The 25480-nt window shown below is 37.3% G+C and overlaps 1 protein-coding gene across 2 annotated transcripts in view; it reads right to left on the minus strand.

The window, feature by feature from the left end:
* The window catches only part of LOC127646281 (tumor protein p63-regulated gene 1-like protein), a 49024-nt gene that overhangs the window by 18992 nt on the left and 4552 nt on the right, over positions 1-25480 (minus strand). For both annotated transcript variants that reach the window (XM_052129799.1, XM_052129798.1), the window contains exon 4: positions 19652-19828. In XM_052129799.1, coding sequence (XP_051985759.1) covers positions 19652-19828 — 177 coding nt within the window. The remainder of the gene's footprint in view (positions 1-19651; positions 19829-25480) is intronic.

A 25480-nucleotide genomic window follows, 5' to 3' on the forward strand; every position in this document is an offset into this window, starting at 1 on the left:
ATAATGTGTTCACCCCTATCGTCGATTCCTCGTGTAATTTGAAAATGCTATGACTTCAATGACAAGACAGACAGATATGTAATATGAACAGTACCACGATCTGACGTCTTTGAAAGTCGTGTAGTGTCTAGGAGGCATTAATGAGCACCAGAGTCTATAAAAATTGGAACACTAAAGGAGAGAGTTGAGTCATATTAGTAACCAGAACAGAAACTTGTGGGGGTGGGCTCTTTTCATTTGGGCAAATAAGTAACCACCCAGCAACCACCAAGAACACTCTGGCAACTGCATAGCAATGTACTAAAACAGTTAAAACAACTTAACAACAGCATAGTAACATCCTGACAACCACCTAGAACACCCTGGCAACTGCAGAGCAATGGGCAAAAAACACAGAAAACAACTTAGCAACAGCATTGTAACAACCTGTAACCACATACTGTAGCAATGCGGTAAAACACAGCAGATCACCTTGACAACTGCATAGCATGCCCTAGCAACCATCCAGAAAACCCTAGTTACCATACTGTAGCAGAAATGTGCTACAAAGCAAATATAACACTTTAGCAACCACAAGAAAACTAGTTTTGCTTAGGCAAAAACCATTCATCCATCTTCATGAAATATTGTTTGACATTTTCATGAGTAATTATTCATATACATTATACCTTGGTTAAAAGGTAAAATGTGAACGCATGATTGACTTTTATACGAACAGGTCTCCTGGAAAGGCGGGAGACTGATCGCACATAACTTCATTATTTCACAGCTTTCATAATGTTTAAGCCTAATATTATCAAATTAATTAGTCAATTTTTTTTTTTTAAACTTACATGAGCAGTTTCTTTTCTTCTCTAGTAGAGACAGACGACGAAAACATTATCTGGCGCTTGCTTGCTTGTGATTTTAATTCAGATTAAAGATTTGCAAAACGAATCATTAAAACTGCTTTTTGTATTTTTTTGTTCAGTTCAAAAGAATCAAATTTAAACATTCGAATAAAATTATTTTCAACAAATCATACATCACAATCGCAGATCTGCACTCATTTGTGCACTACAGCTGTTTGTTTTTTTTTGGTGTTACCATGTCACAAAAGTAATGAATGGGTCTGGAGAAATTTATCAGAGTAAAATTATCAATTTTCTCATCAAAATGTAGATGAGTATAAATATTTCTTTGGTCTTTTACTTAAGTACAAATATTGAAAAACTATACTCAAGTACAGTAACAAAATATTTGTACTTTGTTACTATACATCTCTGGTAATTTGTAATCAGTACCTGTAATCCACCCAGCACTGGTTATGTTAGGATTCAGACGAGGGCAGACGGGGAGTGAGGATCTAAATGCAGCTCTTTTATTAAATAAACAAGAAAACACAGAATGAAACAAAACACAGGGAACAAACAAAACATCCACGAGGGGATAACAAAAACGTAATCACTAGAAACAACCACGGCGGGCACGGCAGGAACAAAGACACCATAACATTCAACGATCGACAATGACTGGGGAACAAACAGGGTTTAAATACACAGACATGATGATAACAAAACAACAATCAGGTGAGAACAATGACAGAGTGATGAGGGCCGGGAATCATGGGAATTGTAGTTTTAAGACAGTTGACAAGTGAAACACTGAGCAGACAATGGGGAATCGTGACAGGTTACACACAGGGGTGCATTCCTAGAAATACAGTCACTTTCCTGCTAGCCATATAACTAGCATGACACTTATATAAAAAGTTTCTCAAGCACAAAGACGCACAAATGAACAAACAGGAACATACACACTCCAATGTATCCTTCTGAAAAGACAATCTATGACCATGAATTTCCATGCTAGCTCATAATGGTTTATGTTGGTTAGTGCAGCTCAAGCAGGTGGACTAGCAAATAGTAGTTCACTTAAAACTGAAACTTCAGTCATCACTGATTCACCCACATGTTGTTCCAAAAGGAGAGTCACCGTTCACTTTAATTTCACAATTTTTTCACATAATGAAAGTGAATGGTGACTGAGGCTGTCATTCTGCCTAACATCACCATTTGTATTCCACGGATCAAAGAAAGTCATACAAGTTTGGAATAACATAAGAGTGAGTAAATTGGTGACAGAAATTTTAATTGTAGCTGAACTGTTCTTTTTAACTGGTGAAGCAGGTCATTTCATCTGACTCCATAAATGAAAAAGGTTTTTAATGATATATGAGCATCATTAAAAGTGAGCGAATGTTTGATTATTCTTTTAACTCCTTTAATTATATTTTACCCATTTAGATTAAGAAACTATGTCGCTTTGAGGTCCTTGCGTGTTTTTCTCTACACCGCGGGTCTCACGATCACAAGCGGCAAGTATTGGATCATCAAACAGAGGTAATTGCTATATACCTGAGATCGGTCACATTCACGCTCACACAATCAAAAATACTTCAGTATAGCCCAAATGGAATTGCATACACTTTAATTTAACGTTTTCTTCAGTAGAGGTCACGGCCACTATTACAGATGTAAGTTGACCAACATAACTTCTCTTGTATTTGCTTTGGATTGGCCATGCATGGTTTCCCACGTACACTTATCTGGAGAAACATCAAATCAAAACAGAGGTAAGACACACCCAAATTTAGATTGGTCAAGCAGCATTTGCTGTTCTAAACGGATATTCCCTTTGCAAACCAAGTACACTTGAATTGATGCCAAATATTAGTCGTCACTAATCTGACGCAGACTTGCGGTAACATACGAATCATTTAATCTGTTTGGGAAACACAATGTCAGAGTCAGTCAGAATAAAATCAAATGTTTACAATTTATTGACCAGGTAACAATCAATTCATCAATTCCAATTAGACAGTGATAAGTCAAATTTAGACATTTTATCAAAACCAAAGAAATTAGAATTGCAATCACCTGATATAAATTACACACAGTAAACTGTGTTGGATCGTCTGACTACAGAGAACCATGAACAATGTGTCACATCTCCTTAAATACCCAGAGAATTCAATATGCTTACCAAATGGTGGTGTCTGTCATTATAATTAGATTTTGGTCCCCTATTGAGGGGGTTCCTGTAGAGTTACATACAGGAGGTATGGGGGAGGGCACACCTTTAAGGGGCACACCAGAGTTCTCATATTTTATTACTACTTTTTGCTTTTCATTATGGCTGGGAGGATGAGACCAGTTTACCAGGCGCACTGAGACACTTTAAATGATACCAAACATGTTATAGTAACATTTTTGTACACACTTCACATTGCATAGGTTTTTAGTGAGCTTTAAGTGAGGAGGAGGAGTGAGATGAAGAGATTTTAGAAGGGAGGTGTTAGCTGCACAGTTTGTTGCATCTCGGATGTTGCGGTTACATATGCAAGAGAGAGTTCAGATGTTAATTCTCATGAGAGCCTTTTGTTTTCTCGAGGAGTAGCAGAGACTCACTGGCACCCGCCTTACAATGACCGTTTCTCCAAAACCATAGAAACTATGTCGTACATCCATCGTTCAAACCACGTTGGTTCAACAACAGAGCAGTCATTAATGACATTACGCAGGGGGTGAAGTAATAACTTCCACGAATATTAAATAATATAAGCTTGTTAACACGTACAATAGAAAGCTGTTTAATGTGAGAAAGCTAATGTGACAGGAATGCTGCATGTACTTTGTAGGTACATACGCTGCAATAGATATGCACATGCGCACTCTTCAAAAAAATTATATATATATATATATATATATATAGAGTACTTATGCGTTAACAAACGCATAAAATATGTGTTCTTCGGCCCGTATGTGTTAAAGCGCTTTCTCTTAATAGCCTTTAATTCATTTAATTGCTGCATTCGTGTTTACATGACGTTTAAGAACAATGCTTTCTGCAAAATGCAATTTTCTTAAATACATGTAAACATGGTAAAAGTGTTGACCGATTTAAAAATTTATATGGTATAAAATCTTTAAAAGAAGTCTGAAAGTGAAATGATGTCCACACAGCAAACTGACAAGGAACCATGCTTCCAACCACACAAAGTTGCGATGCTGTTTGCAAATGTTCGTTGGAACTACGGTTTCAGGAAACACCAAATCGTTTAACTATGTTGTAACTATGGAACTTGCGACCATGGCTGGCTAACAATGCTTTAGGGAAACGCACCCCAGTACGATTTTTCTGGTGATGCTGGTTGCCAAAGGAAGACTTGCTGGTTTACCTTATTAATGGAATTTTACAGGTTTAATACAAGTTCAGCTCAATCAACAGCATTTAATGCATACTGTTGATTACCACAACTTAAAAAAATTAAATAAAAATTGTTTATTTTTTTTAAATCTTAAATCAGGTTATAAATTGGGAACTTCCAATGGAAGTGCATATGGATTCTATTCTGTTACCACGATTTGTAGAACACATCGTGGTAACAGGTTTTTTGGGAGGTCAAAGAAGTCAAAATTATGCCCCAAATGCTGTAAATTGTGCTCAACTTAACATCCCATGCTCCAGCAATGCTGGTTGTTTCAGTAGGGTATTCTTAGCTAAGCTTTGGTGCAGCGTCTAGAAATTCCTGTAGCGGTCTGCTGCACTTTGTATGGTTGAGGACTGATAAGTCAACACACTAGATGGATATCAGAGGCCTGCTACAGCTGACAGGGCAAGTGGTTCGAAAAGTGCCAGAGCTAACAAACGAATCCCCAGATTGCTCATTAGGTTGTACGATTGAGCAGCTCTGCAAGTATTTACACCACTCTCTGTGGCGGGTCATCCACGTCTTTCACCGAGCAGAACTGAATAACTGATGGATGGGGAAAATTAAATACATCCAAGTTATACACAAAATAGCCGACTACATGATAGCTTTTTCCCCCAAGCAATCAGACTGTTGAACTCTTGATCTATCAGGATCAATAATTAGCACTGCACTTTATTCAGCTATAATCTCACACTGGACTGTCAACATATTCTCCTCAATACAACTGCTATATATATATATATATATACACACATATATATTTCATATACTCCCACTTATTGTATTGTATATTCTGTTCTATATTCTGCATTGTATATAATTATTGTGTTGTGTAAGTATGTGTACATTTGATATGTAAATTGTTTTGTGTAAGTATGTTGTTTATTGTAATTGGTATATGTCTCGTCACTGTCATGACTGCTATGTTGCTCGGAACTGCACACAAGAATTTCACCTACTGTTGCACTTGTGTACATGGTAGTGTGACAATAAAGTGATTTGATTTGATTTGATTTGAATTTTCAGAGTACACTGAAAATCTTTTGTGGTGAATTAAATATAGAAGAAAAGATTAAGTACTTTCTGCATTGAATAAGTTAGTTTTAGTGTGAACTTGAAAATATTAAGTAAATTATACAATTCAAACATAAAAATTAATGCTCTAGCTTGTAATTCAATATTAGTTATGATTGTTTATCTTTACAATGCGTAAATATGCATGAATCCTAAAAGAGAAAACCTTGTCATATTTATTTGCTAATTTGAGTAAACTTCACAGGTAAATAAAATAAGTACATTTTACTTCACTTTTCAAAGCTGGTGTTCATAGCACACACTGGGCTTGATTTATTAATGAGCTTGCATAGTTTCACTGTTTGCAAGTTGATTTACACCAATTTCATTGTTGATTTTGTTGTTACGATTGGTAACTTATTTCGTGATGTATGAAGTTTGTGTTCTACACAAAATTACCTGTTCATGATCAAAGAAATTATCAGTTGATTGTTACCGTCTTCATGTTTTATGCACCAAGTGTTCAGGTCTGAATCTTGTTTCTTATGACATTATAGCAAGGTGATGTTGTCTAATAGACAAAAAAAATCATGCATTAAGCTTCCATGTGGAAGGCTTCTATGTGTCATGTGGTACATGATTAAGTACGTTAACAAAAAAACATTGAAATGCTAGTACATTTTTTAAAGCATGTGTGTAGTCTTAACTTGAAAATATGGTGTGTTAAATTTACTAGCAATGTCTGCATGGAAAATATTTCCTTTTTTTTTTTTTTAAGGAAACCTCACTCACTCAAAGAAATTCACTGTAAGAGTAGGGCTGGCCAATAAATTGAATAATGATATATCAGTTATTATTTAAAAATAAATAAAATATAGAATTAAAAATAAAATTGTAAATATCATGATTTTAATGTGCTTTTTAATTGGACAAAGTAAGTTTCCTAAACTTGTTTTGTGATCCTTATCTTGCGATTTGAGAGTACGAGAGCGTCAAGAAAGAGATGTTTTATGGCCTAACTGATTTGTTTTAATTGACTCAGTGGAAAAACAGCAAGTTGGTAGGTTACATTCTTTCAAATGAATCAGTTCAAAGTCAAAACAGATTTAGGTGAACCGATTCAAAACTCTGATTCAATGATTCATTCACTCAAAAATGTTCATGGAGGTCTGTGTATCATATATTAAAATGTTTTAGTAAACTGTACATATGTAAATATGGCTGTTTATTACTATACATAGTTGTGCTTGTAAATGTTTAAATATATTTTTTCCTGGTGCTCTTTTAGTGAAAAACACTTAAAACATTACATTTACATTTATGCATTTGGCAGATGCTTTTCAGACCAAATAATGAATTGATCTATATACAGAATAATATATTTTGATCTATACTAAATGAAAAATCTTGAGATATACTTTTATTATCTATTTTGCCCAGCCCAAAGTAAAAGTGAGAGAGAAATTGAGAGGGAGGGAGAGAGGAGAGTGAGAGGAAGAAATTCAAGGTGGGGTCCTATTCCAGTGACTAATTCCCTTTAGGAGGTAAAGATGAATCAAAATACAGTAAATACCACGGAATGTATACGTACGCCATCATGCTCCTGTGCAATATAGGCAATAAAATAGAAAATAAAAATCAAATTTATTTCAAATCAGCATAAAATGGGTCGCTCAATATAAACCTCTCACAAGAGTTAGAGATTGAAAGTGCAACGTTTTTGACAATGACAAAAAAGCAAGTAATCTCTGAAGACCAAACAATGCTGACACATTAATCTACATGAGCACAGTAGGCACAGTCAATACAGTGAAAGACCTGACAAGCACAAGCATGTTGACACAGTTAAGAAATGGTTAACAAATCGCATTGTAAACTTTAGCTAATCCCTCCCAGGAAGTCAACCACACTGATTGCCGCAAAGCAGTTCTGTAGTTGGTTTTGTGCACTCTCTACCCCACCTACTCCATTTGATAGAAACAGTACAGATAGATTGTATGGTCTAAAGAATCTGAAAAAGGCTCAATGCAATTCAGGAACTATCAACAGTGTCGCTCTTAATCAGGTTGGCCTAATGTGTGGAAGGCGTTATTTGGTTACAGTGCAGCTATAGGTAGGCATGTAGGTGGATGTTGTGCATCGATGGTGTAAATGTGTGAAATTACGCCCTCTGTTGGCCAAATGTGGAGATTATTTTAGTGAAATAAATGTGCATGCAGGTTTGCATGATTTGAACCTTGTTAAAACACACTTGTCTAATCAAGTACTCAATTATGTTACGCGGTGGATGAGTTCAGAGATAGAACAAAAACACATTACAATTCATATGCCAGCATGTTCACACCTTCTGTAGTGTATGTATAATTTTCTAATTTAATGTAATTTTTGATATTGTAATTCACCACAATTCACCAACTTCACAATAATTAATGCTGGTTTTTGAGAAAGCAGGCAGTGACAAGGATGCCAAATAATAATAATAAAAAAAAGACAGACCAGGAATATAGACAAATTTAAATAAACAATTTAACAACCACAATCTAAGCAGTAAAATGTAACAATTTATCTATACATTTATATCAGTTTTATATATACATATTTAAAATGTAAAGATATAATCTTTTCTAGGTCTCTATGGAAATATGTTGTCATAACTTTGCCTTTCATCTAATGTTCTTTAAAAATGTTCTTGCTAAATTGCTTATTTCAATCTCAGTATTTTGATTTGGCAAATGCTGAAAACACTGCCTATGAGCCAGGCACATTTTGATGTTACATAAACATTCTACTCTACACTCAATTTACAGAATATATTTTTATAGAAACATTCCGTAAAAAAATGCTCATCAGCACCAGTTACTGAGTACACATAAGTGATGTGCAGGGTAGATGGGTAATTACCTTGTCTAGACAGTCTGGGAGAGAAGTACTTTTAAAAAACTCTGCATACTCCTTTACACAGCCACAGCAACCTCTTTTTGCACCACACTAGGTCTAGGACTTATTTTTAAAGTACCATTAATATAACCCATGAAATAGCTTGGTCATGTGTAACCATTGCATTGAATGGCTGTAAATACTTTTGATTATTATTACAATTATTTGTTTCCCTGAATAATATGAGTAACCATCCAATGCCCCAGGAAGAGAAGCAGTATTGCCACATCTTTTTTCAGAATTAGAAAACTCCCCAAGCTTGTAAATTAGAAACAGAAAAGGTAAAATCTCTTTATTTGTCTCTCTTGTTCTTAGCAGCACTGTCAGTCAATATTTATTGTGATTAATCTCACATTTTTTCATATTTAAATTGCAGATTTTCAAAGCGCTAACATTTGACTCAAAATATACTTATTTTTCAGTCAAAATGCATTTATATCCTCCTTAGAAAAGAAACCCCAAAAATATGTAATAATAATACAAATGTAGGGCTGGGCGATAAAATGATCTCGAGATTTAAAATCCACAATATCGACAATAAGCTTTTGAGTAGTTTTCGATATAACGCATGTGTTCTACATTTAGATGATCAGGTGTGTGTCGCTAAAAAACACAAGCAGTTCAGCTTTATCAGACTGTATGATGTTGCAAACGTTAGATGCCTTGATAATAATTAGGCTATGTTAGTCACTGCGGTCCGGGTTCGTACCCTGAATTGATTCAATCCAAACCGCAAGACATCAAAATGACAGTTGCACCCTCTCATTGTCTCTAGTGAGCAGCGTGACAAACAACAGTGCTGTGTACACCAGATCTGATCTTTCTGTGCTGTATTCAGAATCAGAATATGCTTTACTGCCAGATATGCTTACACATACAAGGAATTAGTCCTGGTGACAGGAGCTTCCAGTGCACAACAATACAAAACAGCAACAAGACATAATAACAAATAAAAAAAAAATTAAAAAAATAATATTCTATATTTTTTCTCTAGCACTGAACACGCTTCATTTATGCCCTGTCCCACTCTATATGTGTTGCCTCTTTACTCCGCATGCGAGTAGACATGAGGCGCAGCATAAGTTAATGTGGTTCCAGAGTGTCTGAAGACCATAATGCTTTTCCTTCTAAATTTAGCTTTATTAATCAGCATGTTACGAGACTTTAATAATAAACAAATAGATTTCTGTTCTAATTTTGTGAAATCAATCAGATGTCATCATCTCTGGCATGACAAGGAAAGACAATAAAATTACTAATTTGTACTACTGTCTCACTTTAAAGAAAATATAAAAATGTCCATTCAAACTTTAACATCGTCTAAATTTTCTCTCAAGGGATAAACCTGAACCCCCATACTGTATCATTCCTCAAGTCACAATGAATGCAACAAAAATAAAAATAATTTTAAAATAAAAAAGTTAACTGCTGTCAAAATGGTCAGATGATCTATTAACATTCATATCCAACTGCACTTGATTCATAAACTTTATAAAACATTTTTATATTTTGGTAGAAGATCCCACAGACACCACTGCAGTATTGTATAGACTATTTTTACTAATTACAAATTTTTATTTGAAAAAATTGCAAATGTGAATGTATATTGTGATAAATATCGATAATGAACAAAAAAAATATTTTGTGATGATATTTTTGGCCATATCGCCCAGCCCTTATATAATGCTTTATTAACATTTTCCAAACAAGGCCTTCCACAGTATAAAGATAGAAATGCACTAAAATAGCACCAATTCAAGTAACATTAAACATTTCACAAAGTCTAAGTGGAAGTTGACTAACTGAAAGAACTAGTCCCCACATAGGTTGCATATTCATTGCAATGGGCATTACATCTCTTAAACTCTCATCCTCCACAATATTAATCGACTGACAGACTGTGGCTATCTGCTTTGTTATAGCAATTTTGAAATCACATTCATGGTTCACATCAGGGTGTCAGCATCAAGCACTGCTTTCCACTCCACATGAAAAGCGCTTGCAGAATGTTTAATTCTGCATTTTGGTTATAGTTAAGGCTTGGCATGCTTCTGTGGTAATTAAAATGTGCCTTACTTAGGCTGAAAAATTCTTGATTTCTGTTCCATAAAAGGCATGTTTTGTAAATCAAATAGCATTAAGAGCTCTTTTCCCATTCACTTTATCACTGACAATGAATCACTGCTGTGTGTTTTTGTGGGGAGTCCGTCAGTGTAATGACTCCGGGTGGATACATTAACAAAGGTTCTGCCCTTCCAACCAGTGTTTATGCTTGTTTATTATGCATTAATCGAAATATTAATGAATTAAACCATTTTAATAATTCATGTGTTAACGTGTTAATTTTGACAGCTTTAGTTCTTAGTGATATATTCACACAATGCAGTATCATCACTATGTACTGTGGTGACAGATGACAAAAGCCACATATAATCTGCATACACTATTGTAAACATTTATCTTCAGATTTTCTGTGCCGAGAGCAAAATCTACAGAATTCTGTGAATATGGTAAAATGTGTTAAACAGAGCAAGGAAAACTGCACTCTTGTTGATAGCTGACAGCATAATCTAATTAGCTATAATAGTAATAACTGGACACAAAAGGGACAAGGAGCCAAGGAACAGTTTTAAAAGGTCGGCACATCACTGTCTCCATACATTCACAAGTGTTCACATTTGCAGATTAAATATAATTAAAATCCAGCTTTTGCTGTAAAATAGTCTCATTAGGATATAATGTGATTTTAATTTGTGCGCTGAATGTACGTCAGATGGTATCGGTTTTGGTATTGGAGCATTTTTACGAGTAAATGAGCAAGGTATCGGACCTGACCCAGTCTCGTATTGGGACATCCCTATAAATCCAAAGTATTTTATAAACATGCAAGGGGTGTGTGATAAGCAGAACCTTGACAGCTGTTCCAATTCTGCTGAAATCTCTCGAGCTCTCTGGAATTTTGTGGTTACAGGTTTGCCTTTGTGAGAATTTAAATATTCAGCTCTGTCACTTAGTATGGGAAAACGTCTAGGTTACTGTTGTAACCCCAGTTCCCTGATGGAGGGAACGAGACGTTGTGTCAATGTAGTGACACTAAGGGTCTCTCGAGACCCTCGGTTGCCTCTGAACTTGAGAAAAGGCCAATTAAAAATTGGTGAACAGAATTTGCATGCCCCTCCCCCGGACATACGGGTACAAAGGAGGGAGCAATACAGCTGTTCATTCAGGTTTTGCACCGAGGAGCTGAGAATAAGGTTTGTCCATTAAAGCAGTTGGTACAGTGTTGTGGCAAAAGGGACACAACATCTCGTTCCCTCCATCAGGGAACAGGGGTTACAACACTAACCTAGACGTTCCCCTTCTGTCACTCACTCGACGTTGTGTCGATGTAGTGACACTAGGGGTCCCTATCCAATAATGCCACGACACTGTATCGTGTTACGTGAACTGCTGATGCAGGTGCAAGCGAGCGGTTGCGTGCCGAAGGAGCAGACTGCATCAGGCTGCACATAACTTTTCCAAATGCCCCAAAAGAAGTCATATACATATTAGGTTCCCAGCATCCCTGAGGGGGGAACAAGCGGCATGACAAGCATGGGAGCAGGCCACGCCAGCCACGGCCTTTTCTCTCTCTATGTTTTCTCTCCATGCAGCTGGGGCCATCTAAACGCCATCACATGCATCGGGGAAGGTGTTATATTCCAATCCTAGTCTTTCAGGGGGAAAAGACCCCGTGGAGACAACATCCTGCCCAGGCTGGGGAGGTCAACGTGTGGAAAATATGTCACATGGGCTTACAAGTCACACATGGAAGTGGAAAATATGACACAGGGGGTTACCGTTATAACCGATACCTGTGGAACACCTATTCCAGTACAGAGTAATTAGTACCCATAGTGGGTCTGGTCGGGAATTCCCGAACTTGCGGCCCACAAGGACCACGGAGATATTCCATTAGGGGAACAGGCATGGCCTAGGAGGATTCAACCTCCAGGCATCTCTAAGGAACCTGATGATCAGGTCGTGCTTCCCTAAGGACTTACCGTCCATTGCTTCGTGGTGAGCTGATATAGTGGCTACATAAACCTTCAAGGTGGAGGGGGACAGCCGCTCCTCCAGTAGGAATGATAGCACTGACCGGACTGCGAACCTCTGTGGGTCTTCAGATCGGGAAGAACACCAATTTGTGAACAAACGCCACTTTAGGGCATAAAGCTGCCTGGTAGAGGGAGTTCTGGCTTGGGTGATCATGTCTACAACGGCTGGTGGTAGACTACCTAGATCTTCCACGTCCCATCCAGGGACCAGGAGGTGGAGGTTCCAGAGATCTGGATGCAGATGCTAGAGGGTTACCAATCCCTGAGGATGAAGGTCCTTCCTCAGGGGAATTCGTCAATGTGGTGCGTGAGATCCGAGCACAAAGTCTGAGTGGGCCAACAAAGGACTACAAGAGTGACTTATTCCTCGCCCTCCCTGGCCAAGTAGGCTCACTGGGAAAAAAAAAAAGTGTACTCACACAGCATCCGGGGTCAGCTGTGTGCCAGCGAGTCTGTCCCGAGGGGGACTCCCATCAGGGAGTATTAGAGCGTGCAGAAGGAGGATTCCCTAGAGGCGGACAGGTCTATCTGTGCTTCGCCCCATCGATTCTGAATCAGCTGGACCGTCTGGGAGTGGAGTCTCCACTAAGCGTGGCCTGTCATGACAGCGCGTCCACAGTCGTGAGTAGCGGTCAGCGACCTCGGCCGATGCGGACTCCAGAGGAGGAGATGGCGGGCAAGTTGCAACATGCGATGAGAGTGAAAGTCGCCTTAGCGAGTTATATATGCTACAGCCGCAGAGTTGTCTGAACAGATCAAGACGTGCTTGTCCTGAAAGGGTGGGAGAAATCTCCACAAGGCAAGAAGAGCAGTCAGCAACTCTAGGAAGTAGATGTGCCAGCCCAGCCGCAGTCCTGTCCAGGAGCCAGTGGCTGCGCACCCCTTGCAATAAACCCTGTTTACAATTTAAAAGAACAGTTTTCTATTTCAATATATTGTAAAATCCAATTTGTGATCAAAGCTGAATTTTCTGCATCATAACTGCATTCTTCAGTGTCACATGATCCTTCAGAAATCATTATAAGATGCTGATGTTCTAATATGGGCATATTTAAAGTGCATTTTACTCATTTAACCTGAACACATACTTGCAAGCACAAGCATTGATGATGATAATGAGGAAGCATAAACACTAGATCAAATATATTTTAAACATTCATATAATTTTATATCATATTATATATTATATTTATATCAAACACCATACAATTTAAAATACCTGCTTTAGCTGAAACAGCATTTAAATGTAACTAAAACTTGCTTATTAGGACATATTTCAAATGTCAATACTCTGAATCCTGTCTGGAAACAGTCCCACTAGTAAAATATGTACATGTTTATATAAAATAGCATGTCAACTAATGAAAACTAAGTGACTTACTCGTCCAAAATTGCATCCTCGGCTGGATCAAGTCTCTCTTCAAAATACAAATGTTCATCGGAGTCCCGCTCTTCTAAGGAAAATCCTTCCTATTGCATGTGTATCATTACAAACGCGCAGTAAAATGAATGAATTGTTTACATCAAACCTCTGAACACTGTCGGGGGCGTGTACCATTTCCCTTGATCGTCTCATTACATTAGCGTATGAATGGCGCGCTCTGCTGGTGGGTGGGATCACATTACCTATAATGAGCTAAGCCTGTAAAAAATGTACAGCGCTTTGTTTCATACAGATTATATTGCAGGACAATATTTGTTTTAAATTTGAATTGTTTTATTTAAAAGTACAAATCTTAAGCTTTCTTTAGACATATGTTTCATGTTTGTGTGATAAATATCCGCAGAGTTTCAGTTAATTTTTGTGACGTGTTTCAGATATATGCTCGTGAACACCGAGACTGCTGAAAGCTCACCCTTTTTATTTTCTTTATTTTACAAAAGCACAAGGTTTTGTTGTTATTGTGAGTGTACACTAATAAAAGTAGATCCTGCACGTCGGCCTCAGACTGGGTGAGCAGATCCGAAGGCGGCAGCCCAGTCGAGTCCTCAGCGTCAGACGCCGCAACTCTCTCCGGTGCAGAGGTGATATTCTGATCCAGTTCGGGGGGTCCGAAGGACACATCAGACTGGCTGTGGAGCGAGCTGGTCTCGCATCGGATGGGGGAAAATGAGCGTGCTGGGCGGTGGGTGGTTCGTGTGGATTTACCTGGCGAAACCACGCCGCTGTATTCCCCAGATCACGTTCATCGCCAGCCACCCTTTAAAAAAATCTTTAAAAAGACGTTCAATGCCAATGTGTACTCTTTTAGAGAAAATACTCTTTTAGAGGCGTAGACTGCACTGGCATGCAGAGAAGAGAAAAGCCACTGGTAATGAGCCGTAAGATCCATCAGCAAAGTTCTGCAGAAGTGAGTGGAACAGTAGTGGAAACGTCAGCTTGCTGAACACACAACCACTCTGCTCAGAAGAAAAAAATCTGAATGAACTGCCATATTGCGCCCTCATTTGTACCTGTATGTCCGGGGGAGTGACATGCAAATTCGGTTTTTCATTGGCCTTTTCTCAAGTTCAGAGGCAACCGAGGCTCTCAAGAGAGACCCCTAGTGTCACTACATCAACACAATGACAGAGAGGGAACAAAAGTCAACTAAGGTGACAAAAGATCATAGTAGAATGAAGGGCTCCTCAATTGGAGTGTGGACAAAGGAATCGATTGTACATGACAGCTTGAGAGAGTAGTTTGTGATTTGTGAGATAATGAATTTAAATAGGAAACTGTGTGGAAATTTGCTTAAAAGAGAGAAATGCAGACAGCTTGAGTGATAAACGTGATGAAAAGTGAGATAGAAAGAAATTATAAAGCAAAAGAGAAAACAGGGAGGAAAGAGCGGCTTTGGTTTAAAGCTTGCCTTTTTCATCCAGCACTCTAGGGTGGCTTTCAGTGGCGTTTTATTTATAATCGAATGTAATGTGGGGAGATAAAGTCAGCCCAAAATGGCCTGACTCTCTTAAGCACTTCATGCCGCATTACGTTTTATTCATCAAATTAGTTTTACTTGGGTTGGTGTACCCTGAGCCAGCTTTAAAAGGTTTGGATGAACGGACTACATTAATTTCTACTGCTAATCGGTTACACAAGAGCTGCACAGACAGCTCTCCCCTCCCTGTGTTATAAAGTCCTCCTTACATCCCATTTCTATTCACATAATCCTTCCACATGAAAATTAAGAGAAGAAAAGAGGCTCTGGCCTCCTTCTCCTTTGCTGCCATTTGTTAAATCCTGAGCTGCATTGTGGGCATTATCACCATTATCATTATAATACGGTTAAGAAAAATTACTCATAGTCTCTGCTTTTCCTTATTTGTCCGTTTAAGGCTTGAAGACCCATTCTGAGGATGGAGAAAAGGTATAGCAATGAATTGGAGCCAGAATCCATTGGCTAAAATATTCACAAAGATTCAAAATGTTGGAAAATGAGAATATTAAAGATTATGGATCCAAATTGGAACACTTGGTCACTTCAGCCAATACATCAATCTAATAAGTAATTTAGGACAGTGTGCTGTACAATAGATCTGATAAAAATATATTTTTCAGTGATGACAACTTTCAGAATACATTTTAAAGTATTATCATGACAGTGAAAAGTTATTTGCATTGGTCTTGGCAAACTAGATTGGCTAATGTCTTACAAGCATGCTGCATCAAGCTTGTAACGCCCGTTTCACATATACTCCGTGTACAGTGCGTATGCGGTACGTATGCGGTACAGGAGCAGCACGCACTATAGTGCTTTGACATATGCTGCGTTTGCAGTGCGCTACTGATCCGCAGTTTCTGTGTGCCATTGTTTAAGGCATTGAAACAGTATGAAAATTAATTTTAATCATTGTGATTCTTTGTTTTACATGTAGTTCGAGTTGTTGACAGAAGAAAAGCTATCGCGCTACATATGTTGCTAAGAAGGAGAAGAATGAGACGTATTTGGGTTCACTCTGTCTTTTTTTAGGGTAAAAAAAAATCATATATGATGGCATTTTGCAACTTTTGGGACTATAATCACACATTTTTGTTTTTCTTGACCCTGTAATTTAGTAACTGTAGAACATATTAACTGTAATTATGCATATATGATGAAATTATTACAGTTTCTTCACAATCTATGTCTATTTTAATGTGAACAATGCGCTGCCACTTTATTTCAGTGCGGTGCAGCACAGCAAAAATAGACTCGGTCCTTAAACGATCGCTGCACTGCTGTGTACGCACCGCAACTGGAACGGATCGACGGACTGCATCCGCGTGCAGTGTAAAAGCTCTAATCTGTTAACATGGGTATGGAAAACAATACGCACCGCATACGCACTGCAAACGGAGTATGTGTGAAATGGGAGTAAGACATGCTGCTGCACATTTACACATAAATATGATCCCAATGAAGTAGATCTAGACAGTGGAGCTGGGGAGGAGGTGAGTCGGTGCAAAAACTCTCAGTGCGTTGCAGTGAGAAAAGCTTACCTGCAAATGACTGAGGCAAAACAATTTAAATACTAGGCTGGGGGGGTATGCAAGTTGATTGGCTGACAGATACATGTCAAAGGACCTATCAGCTTGCACCATGTAGAGTTTTAAGACAGAACAAGGAAAAATTGGAAAAATAAATGGCAGGAGCACCAGTGCCTATTTTATGTTTCATCTGAACTGTACCACAACCGGGTGGAGAAACAGAAGAGTTGGAGAGAAATCGCAAATTCTCTTGGACAGTCAGGCAAGCAAACAGGTTGATTTTTTTAGGAGGAGGTAATTTTTCATAGTTTAACCAATAAAATATATGATGCCTTTACACATTATGTAAAGGTGATTAAAAACATACACATAAAATTCTGAAATGCATAACATACTGTATGATCATAAATTTGTTTTCGTATCTCTTATCACTCCTCGTGTGTACTCTGTTGTGAAACGTAATTTGGAGTTCAAGCAGAGTCGTCGGGGATTTGTCAATAGTGAAATGTCTTGTAATGTGTTCACCCCTGTAGCCGATTTGTCTTGCAATTTGAAAACACTATGATTTAAATGACAAGACAGACAGTTGTGTAATATGAATGGTACCACAATCCGACGTCTTTGAAAGTCGTGTAATGTGTAGGAGCCATAAGCAGTTAAACGGATAGTTCACTCAAAAATAAAAACAAAAATATAAGTACTATTTCACTGTACAGATTGACAGCAGTCTCCTTGGTGATCCAGATTTCAAGCTCAATTATATTTCCTAAAGCGCCATTTAGCGCTCTTTGCAAGCGTCAAGCGCTAGAAAGTTGAGCTTGAAATCATGATCATGCCTAGAGACTAGGGGTGTAATGGTTTATCATGGCACAATGCATCAAGGTTAAAAAATGTGACTATGTGCATCATGGAGATGGGAATGTTTAAAAAAATGAAAATGATATTAGCGTCTGTTCTTTCCAATATGCGCAACATCCTACACCTATGTAGCATGGGCATAAACATGGAAATTGCTTCATTAGACACAAGGAGCTCTAAAACACGACTGCAAACTTGCAGCCACAGGTGTTGTACTTGTACCATGAGTTCGGCTGAAAGCGAAACCAGGAGCGGGAATTAGATGCGCCTTTTAAGTGCGAGGGATGGAATGTCTGTTTGAAGCGCATCTTCAAAGTTATCTGCGTGAGAGAAAATTTAAGTTTACAGAGGTTTAATGAGAGTTCCCTATTAAATCTACTTTATATAGATCTAAATATTATGTATAATAATGCTATGGGGGAATATAATCTTAATGTCAAATGTCATTGTAGCATGGGGGTGTGTGGCCATGCGTGTGTCTGCGGGAGAGGGAGTGTGGTAAGGCTCGTCACCTGGGATGCAATTACTCTGTCTCTCATTAGAGTGATGGCGGAGAGAGACCTGATAAGGCTCGCCAGAGCATCATAGCGTTAGTGACAGTAGATAGTGCTGTCTGCATGTCATATTGTAGCGAGAAAGGCCAAGACTGTGTTTATTTTTGGCTAGTAAGAGCCAGTTTATGTTAAAGTTTTGTGTGACCCTGAGGAGTAAATAAAAATAATCATGTGGATAGTTTGCTGCCTCCTGACTCCTCCATTGCCCATGAAAATATGTCTAATTTGATTTCATCAGTAAATTATTATTTAACTGGATAAGCATGCACTTTAATTAAATAGCCTATGCATTTCTTTTAAAGAATATTTAAAATAGAATATTTTAGAAAAATAAAATTCTTATTTAAAATATTAAATGTATCTAACATAATTCCTTATTTTCAGTAAAAATAATTATTAGCTAATATTTCCATTTGATGTCACCATTGCCCTGTTCTTGCCCGGTTTTAGTCTCAGTACATCTGTGATGGATCATTAAGCACTTTTAAGAACAGAACTTTTAGCAACATTTTTAAGGAAACAAACTGTTTTGCATATGACTTTAAAATATGGTAATAATAATAAAACAAAAACTTTCAATCTTAACTTTTCTTGATTCAGGCTTAATTTAAAGAATCGTGAAACAAACCGAACCATGAGTTCCGAATTGTGAACAAAGCCGAATCGTGAGATGAGTAAACCGTTACACCCCTACTAGAGACTGCAATAAGATGAAAAAGGAGTTATATTTTGATCTGTTCTCACCCAAAACTAACTGGATTGCTTCAGAATACTTCTGAATTCAGAGTCATATGGATTACTTTTATGCTAACTTTATCTCCTTTTTGGAGCTTGGAAGGTCTAGACACCATTCATTGCATTGCATAGACCTACAGAGCTGCGATATTCACCTAAAAATCTTTAAAAAGTTTATGTTCAGCAGAAGAATGAAAGTCATACACATCTGTGACGGCATGAGGGTGAGTAAATTATTTTTTTTTTAATAAACTAACCCTTTAAGGTACCACTGACTTCTCCCTGTGTTTACTTATGGCTGTCAGCACAATTATCCTGAAATCATCTACCACAATGCACTTACTGAAGCAGAACATGAGCCCATCTCTCACTCTCGACAAGCCCCGTTTCCCATTAGGTTGTCATCTGTAGAACACCTCTCCACACACTGTACATTTAACCAGAACTTCTGCATATCGGGAGATTTAGTATGACATGCAAAATGTGTAGAGGATTCTGCAACTGAAGAGCAGACTTGGTGGTAAGCCAGTGGTGAAACTGTTTCTCAGAAATAGACCTTGATTTTTAAAGACTGTGATACCCATGGCAACAGGTGGTGAAATATATATTTTTTTAAGTGCATGTATTTTCTGTTTTTGAAGTTCACGGTTGAGCAGAAACTATGAAAATCAGATGTGCATGTGATGAGGAACTTCTGGCAAATAAAGCTATTTTGAACTGTTCACTTTTATTTGAAGAGGGTTTTACTCACATCAGGAGGGAGCGTTGTGGAAAGCAGAAGGTGCCGTGGCAGATGCGGTCGATGAAGTTGAGTGGAATCCTCTGTATCTGCTCACAGATGAGCATGACAAAGTCATACTTGCAGATAAGGAGGGTATTCTCTGTGATGAGAACCAGACGCTCTCTCTCGTTGTTCCAATGATCTATCCTGCACAAGAAAAAGAGGGAATAAACAAATATAGTTAGGCTTTGACAGGCCTCTTTTGGAAGTAAAACTACAGTATTTACAGTACTTGCCTGAAAGCTTCAGTATTTTTCTTGCAAAAAATTAACAATAATTGATATTAGAAAAATGGGACGATATAAAGTCAACCTAATGTGATCCAAAACTAATGCTCGATTTACATTACATGACCTTATAAGACCTCTTTGCATTCACATTGTCCCAGTTCTCATCTTGTCATTAGACAAATATGTAAATACGTGAAAATGGAGCACAGAGATCATAATGATCAAACTGGACCATGGACTACAAGCAAATGGGATCAGAGGCATATTCGCTTTTTCAAAAACCACCAAAAATGTCATAACAATTAGAACACATCTGTTGATTCATGGCACAAGATTAAACATTTGAGGGTGCGATACAAAATGATTCCCACGGTTCTGATTCCTGTTTAAATCCATTAATGCTGTCTCTGTGTCTAATTTAAAAAACTGTGTCAATGCACCTTTTCTGTGCCGCATTTACAATGAAAAGACAGATTCAGTCGTCCGATTGGAAAACCTAATTTAAACTGTCAGTTGTCCAATTTTATTTTGTGTATGTGTAATTTTCCTGGACAAGCAGATTAATGTTGATCCCTGCAATTATTTAAATGAGTATTATAGTAATTACAAATGCTATTTAATCATTATTTTGTGGAGTACCAAAAATTCTTAAATATTTAACTGAAGGATAAAAAGTTAATATGCTGAATAAGCAGCATGGAGACTTATGAATCTTCTGATCAGAGTATATAATTCTAGGAAAAATGTCCCCTACTGGGCCTGACTGCAGACCTCTGCTGTGTTGCATAAAGTACATAAGTTTGACAACACTGGCCTACATTCCCACAGATCTGTCTCTCACAATCCTTCCAACAGCTTTCAATAAACATGGAAAGGATTCTGTAAAAAGTTCTTGGAACAGACATGAATTTAGAGTTTCAAATTGTTATGAAAGTGAGTGGGTGACTACAAATTGTCACAGTATTATTTTTATAAATTGTTAAGTGAAACAAGTTAGCTGCTTAGAGCATATTATTAAATCATAAATATTTTTTTCAGATATCTAAATATATTTCAAGCTATTGCAGTAAGTAGCTTTGTTTTGGCATTTTTTCATTGTATTGTGAATTTTAGGTCTCAAATACATTTAAATCAGTTTACACAGATACAGATTCATTCAGACTTGTGGGCATGTTTTTGCAGAATGGCATGAATTCTGTGTTGACTTATTTTGAGACTTCACAAAACAATTATTTAGGCCTAGATATTCTAACAGCTCCTGAATTTTAGCAATTGCCTTTGGCATGCTTCTTAAAATATGCCAAATGTTATTTAAAAAAAAAAAAAGAAATGGATTCAGAAAATGCATTACTATAAGCCACCTTTTATATTTATATTTTATGAATTTTTTGTTTAAATGAAAACCTAAGACACATACAATTCAAAATGTCAAAATCCCCAATTGGCCACTCTTGCAGAGAAAGAAAACAAGTAGGGAGAGCTCCAGGGCATGAGAAAGTGAAAGAGAGAGAGAGAGAGAGAGATGCTGTACATGTCTTAAAATTCATTCCACTGTCAGCAGGGAATTGTGAGACTTACAGTACCCACTGATGACAAGGGGGAAACACACAAGACTAGTATTCAGATCTGTGTACGTGTACGTGTATGTATTTTGTGTTACTCACAGCTACAACTTTGACCCGGTTGGCAGTGACAGAAACAGAGCAGGAAGTCTCTTAGTTAAACACAATGGCTTTGAGCTCCTATTGACTTATAAAGGACAATTTGCATAGCAACCTTTGCACTATAGAATAAGAGACTGTGCCAGGTTTAGGTACTTCTGACTAGGCAACTGGAATGATTTCACTATGACTGGGTATGTGGGCCTGGGGACTTAGGAGTAAAAGACCACACACAGGCACACAGTTTAAAACACATTATAGCATAATACCTTGTAATTACCAGTTTGTAATCAAAAAACGTTTCCTCATAAACCACCCAAACCTGTGCACACACACGCCGCGCGCCCTGTGGCTTTCAGCGGTGCCCCAGGGCCTTTGGACGTGCTATAATAAGCAGAGCCCTTGCAATCAATAGACCATCTATCACTTGTTAACTCATCTATACAATCTCACTATGTAGAGACTAACCTTAAAGGATCTTGATTTAGCATCTTTTGAAATGCACTGCATACTCGATTGCTTCATTAGGAGTTTTTTATAAAAAGTGTTTAACAGTTTTTTAATTTGTAATTTTTTTTTAAAATTGGTTACAGGCATTTTTCAATACCTAGTACACATTTTAAAAACTTCATAATATGAACACAACATCAGTGTCTGTGGTCTGATCTGTGGATCATCTTGTCAGTGGTTTGATACAAAATGTATTCAATGACCACATAAAAACGTATCTCAGTCAAACTGAACCATTAGAAAATGTTGGTGTATCTACAGCCAAACTGCACACTTTAACATACGATTTTCAAAAATGTTACATTTATGTCCATAACAATAAAATAAATCAGACAGCAATACGCTTTATTTCTCCCATAATTTCATTTGGAAGACTACACAAGATATAAAAATAAAATGTAAAACAATCAGTAAAACCTGATAAACTCAGATTTCTCTTTTACGTAGCTCATGACCTATTCAGATGTTTTCTCATTAGCTTAATTCTCATTAGCTAATGTACTGTAAAAGGAGCCAACTTTGTAATGATTGTGTTGTGCAAAAATGGCTTACAGAGTGGGTAGACTGGTAGGACCAGGAAGAGAAAAAGGAGTATGTATGTGAGGTGCAAGACAATTGAGAGGAAGACCCAAGGTTAAAGGTCTTCCCAAGGTGTATCATTAGAGAACACATTCAATGTGATGTAGCTTAGAACTTGCAGAGGACCGCATTGACTTGCACTACCAGTAATGACACTTTTGAATTGAGTATTTAGTTTTGTGTGTGTGTGTGTTGACATTACTGGCCTACTCTATTCAGAAAAGACCAAGTACTGAAAAACCATATTGAAGCATCACTTTTATGTTTTGTTCATATAACTTGCACTGCAGTGCATCCTGCACATCCTGTACATGTTTGTAAATGTTTATAAAAATCTGAGATTCTTGATAAAAAAATAAATAATTTTAAATGCTATTTTTCATATGTAACTAATATTTAGTTTTTTTAAGCTCATTGTGTTATGAATGACAAACTGTGCTTGTTGACAATGCTTGGTGAAAATGTTTGCTATTTTATGATAGAATGAGCTGATTCTGAGAGATGCAAGAAGTGTTTTGGTGGTGTCAGTTAATTTTGCAAGATAAATGAACCGATGTGCTAAGCTGCATGTTACAAAAGATATCTCTGTAAAGTGTTTGCAAAAAGGGTACTCAGTATTGAGAAAAGCATGGAACCATGAAATGTATTGAATAATTCTGTGTGGTAGTTTTGGCTAAGAGCATGTTTAAAAAGCATTTCTTTTAAATTATGTGCACAATGGGGGCATGACAATGCATTTAATGTTATATTAATGCCTTGACAATAAAAGCATGTTAAACAACACTATTCAGGGTTCCTACTCTTCTCATGGCACAAATTTCCAAGGCTGCGTTTCCCAATAACGATTGATCTTAGTGTCACGAACATTGAGAGCGCCTCCCCCTCCAGCCGTCGGAGATCAGATTCACTGGAATATTGACTATAGACTACATTTCCCATAAGCCCGCATACCTAGGTCTGATTGCACCACAGCTGTTCCCTGTTTCCCATTTGCTATATAACGAACTCTGTAACACTCACTCATTGCGAAGTCTTGTTTTGCTCCGGCTACATTTCTAAGCGTTTTCCCAGTCTGTTACTCTGTCTATTGTGTACCGACCCAGCTTTGTTCCTGTGACCTTGTTTGTTTGCCGCCTGCCCTGTATTACTACTGCCTGTCATAAGTTTATCGATTGTTTGCTGCCTGCCCCGATCTTCTGCCTGCTCTCACGCTGATTCTGCCTGCCTCCTATATATCTGTTTGCCCATGCTTGACCATTGCCTGTATGACTATTGAGTTCTTTATTAAATACTGCTTATGGATCTCAACCTGCCTGAGCCTTCGTTACACTTAGTGGCTAAGAGCGTTTTCTAGGAGCGATTTTTACGAGTTTACGAACATATTTTTTTCACAATCACAGCTTTGTTCATCAGATGTGCATTTGAAAATTTATTTTTTAAAATATGCTCTGTGGGTCGAGATTAAAGCTTCCAGGATCAGTGAAGACAGAGGAGACCCTGTGTATCGTCCTGCTAATGACATCAAGCATTAATTGAATATAACAAGGTTCAGTGTTATCACACAGCACAAAATAAAGAGATGCGTGGAAGCTGTGCTTTAGGGACATTCACCAATCAAAGGGATATCTGCTCTTTAATCCCATTTAAAATGGGCCCATTGGTGGAATATTTAAGCAAAAACATATGAGAGGTCATGATGTGTATATTGTAGTTTTTGGATGGTTATTTTTTCTGAATTCTGTATTCAACATTTAATTCAATTTCATAATCAAAATTGTGTCTAAACAAATTAATTCATTAAAATGTCAATCTAATGAAAATATAATTATTTTAATTCAATACATTTTCAACATCATCCCAGTGTAATTATTAAACCCCAAAGCTGTGATTTCAAAAAATGTATATATAGTCTGCATGTGTTGTTCCCTTCAGAGCACTCTTCGCTCTTCTCTCTCTCTCATCTACAACACACAGAGCACACATTATGATCATGATTAGCTGCACAATTAATCGTATTTTAATGGCGATAACTTTTTTCTTCTGCTTGTGTTTAAGCATAACGGTCTGCAATATTAGTAAGCAAGCAGAAATGGTTCCTAACGCTCGCAAACACGCACTGATCATGTTATATTTAAAGCACTTCGTATTTACTTACATTGCACATATGCACTATTCCAAATATGTTTGGCCATTACAAGTGTCTTAAAAAATCTAAAGAAATATTTTGAGGACTGAGGAGGAGATGAGAGCATTTCACCATGTTTAGGAGGAGCACAAAGCTGCTGTCAACTCAGTTACACACAGAAACAACACAGTCTGCTTTCAGTTTTCTGCCAAAATAAAGGCTTGAGACTGTATAGCAGTGCAGCGTGCTAATTTATTCCAGAAATATATACTACTAACTACTACTAATAATGATGTAAAGAAAAAATGAAAAAAGATAATTTAAAAGACTCAAGTTGAAAACCCTAAAGAGTAACTCTTTCTATTGGCAGTAAAACTTTGGCAAAACATTACTTAATTTTAGTTAAAAGGAATAATTTACTAGTTGGTAGTTTTAACATCTTGTTCAACATGAGAGCTGCTGTTTAAATGTAATTTAATGGGGTTTTTTTCTAAGCAGTTGGAACAGTGATTTTCTGGTCCAAATGCTGCAGCTCTGCAATACAAAAAAAGCCCCCCGCAAATGACAGAATAATTGTGACTATCATTTTAACCATTATATTGCAGCCCTAATCATGATGTGTGTTTTCAATGTATGATTCATTTTGAAGCGTATTATAGTATGCAGATTATACATTTATTTAATTAAATCACTG

This window comes from Xyrauchen texanus, chromosome 7 (genome assembly GCF_025860055.1).
Source record: "Xyrauchen texanus isolate HMW12.3.18 chromosome 7, RBS_HiC_50CHRs, whole genome shotgun sequence".
Lineage (NCBI taxonomy): Eukaryota > Metazoa > Chordata > Actinopteri > Cypriniformes > Catostomidae > Xyrauchen > Xyrauchen texanus.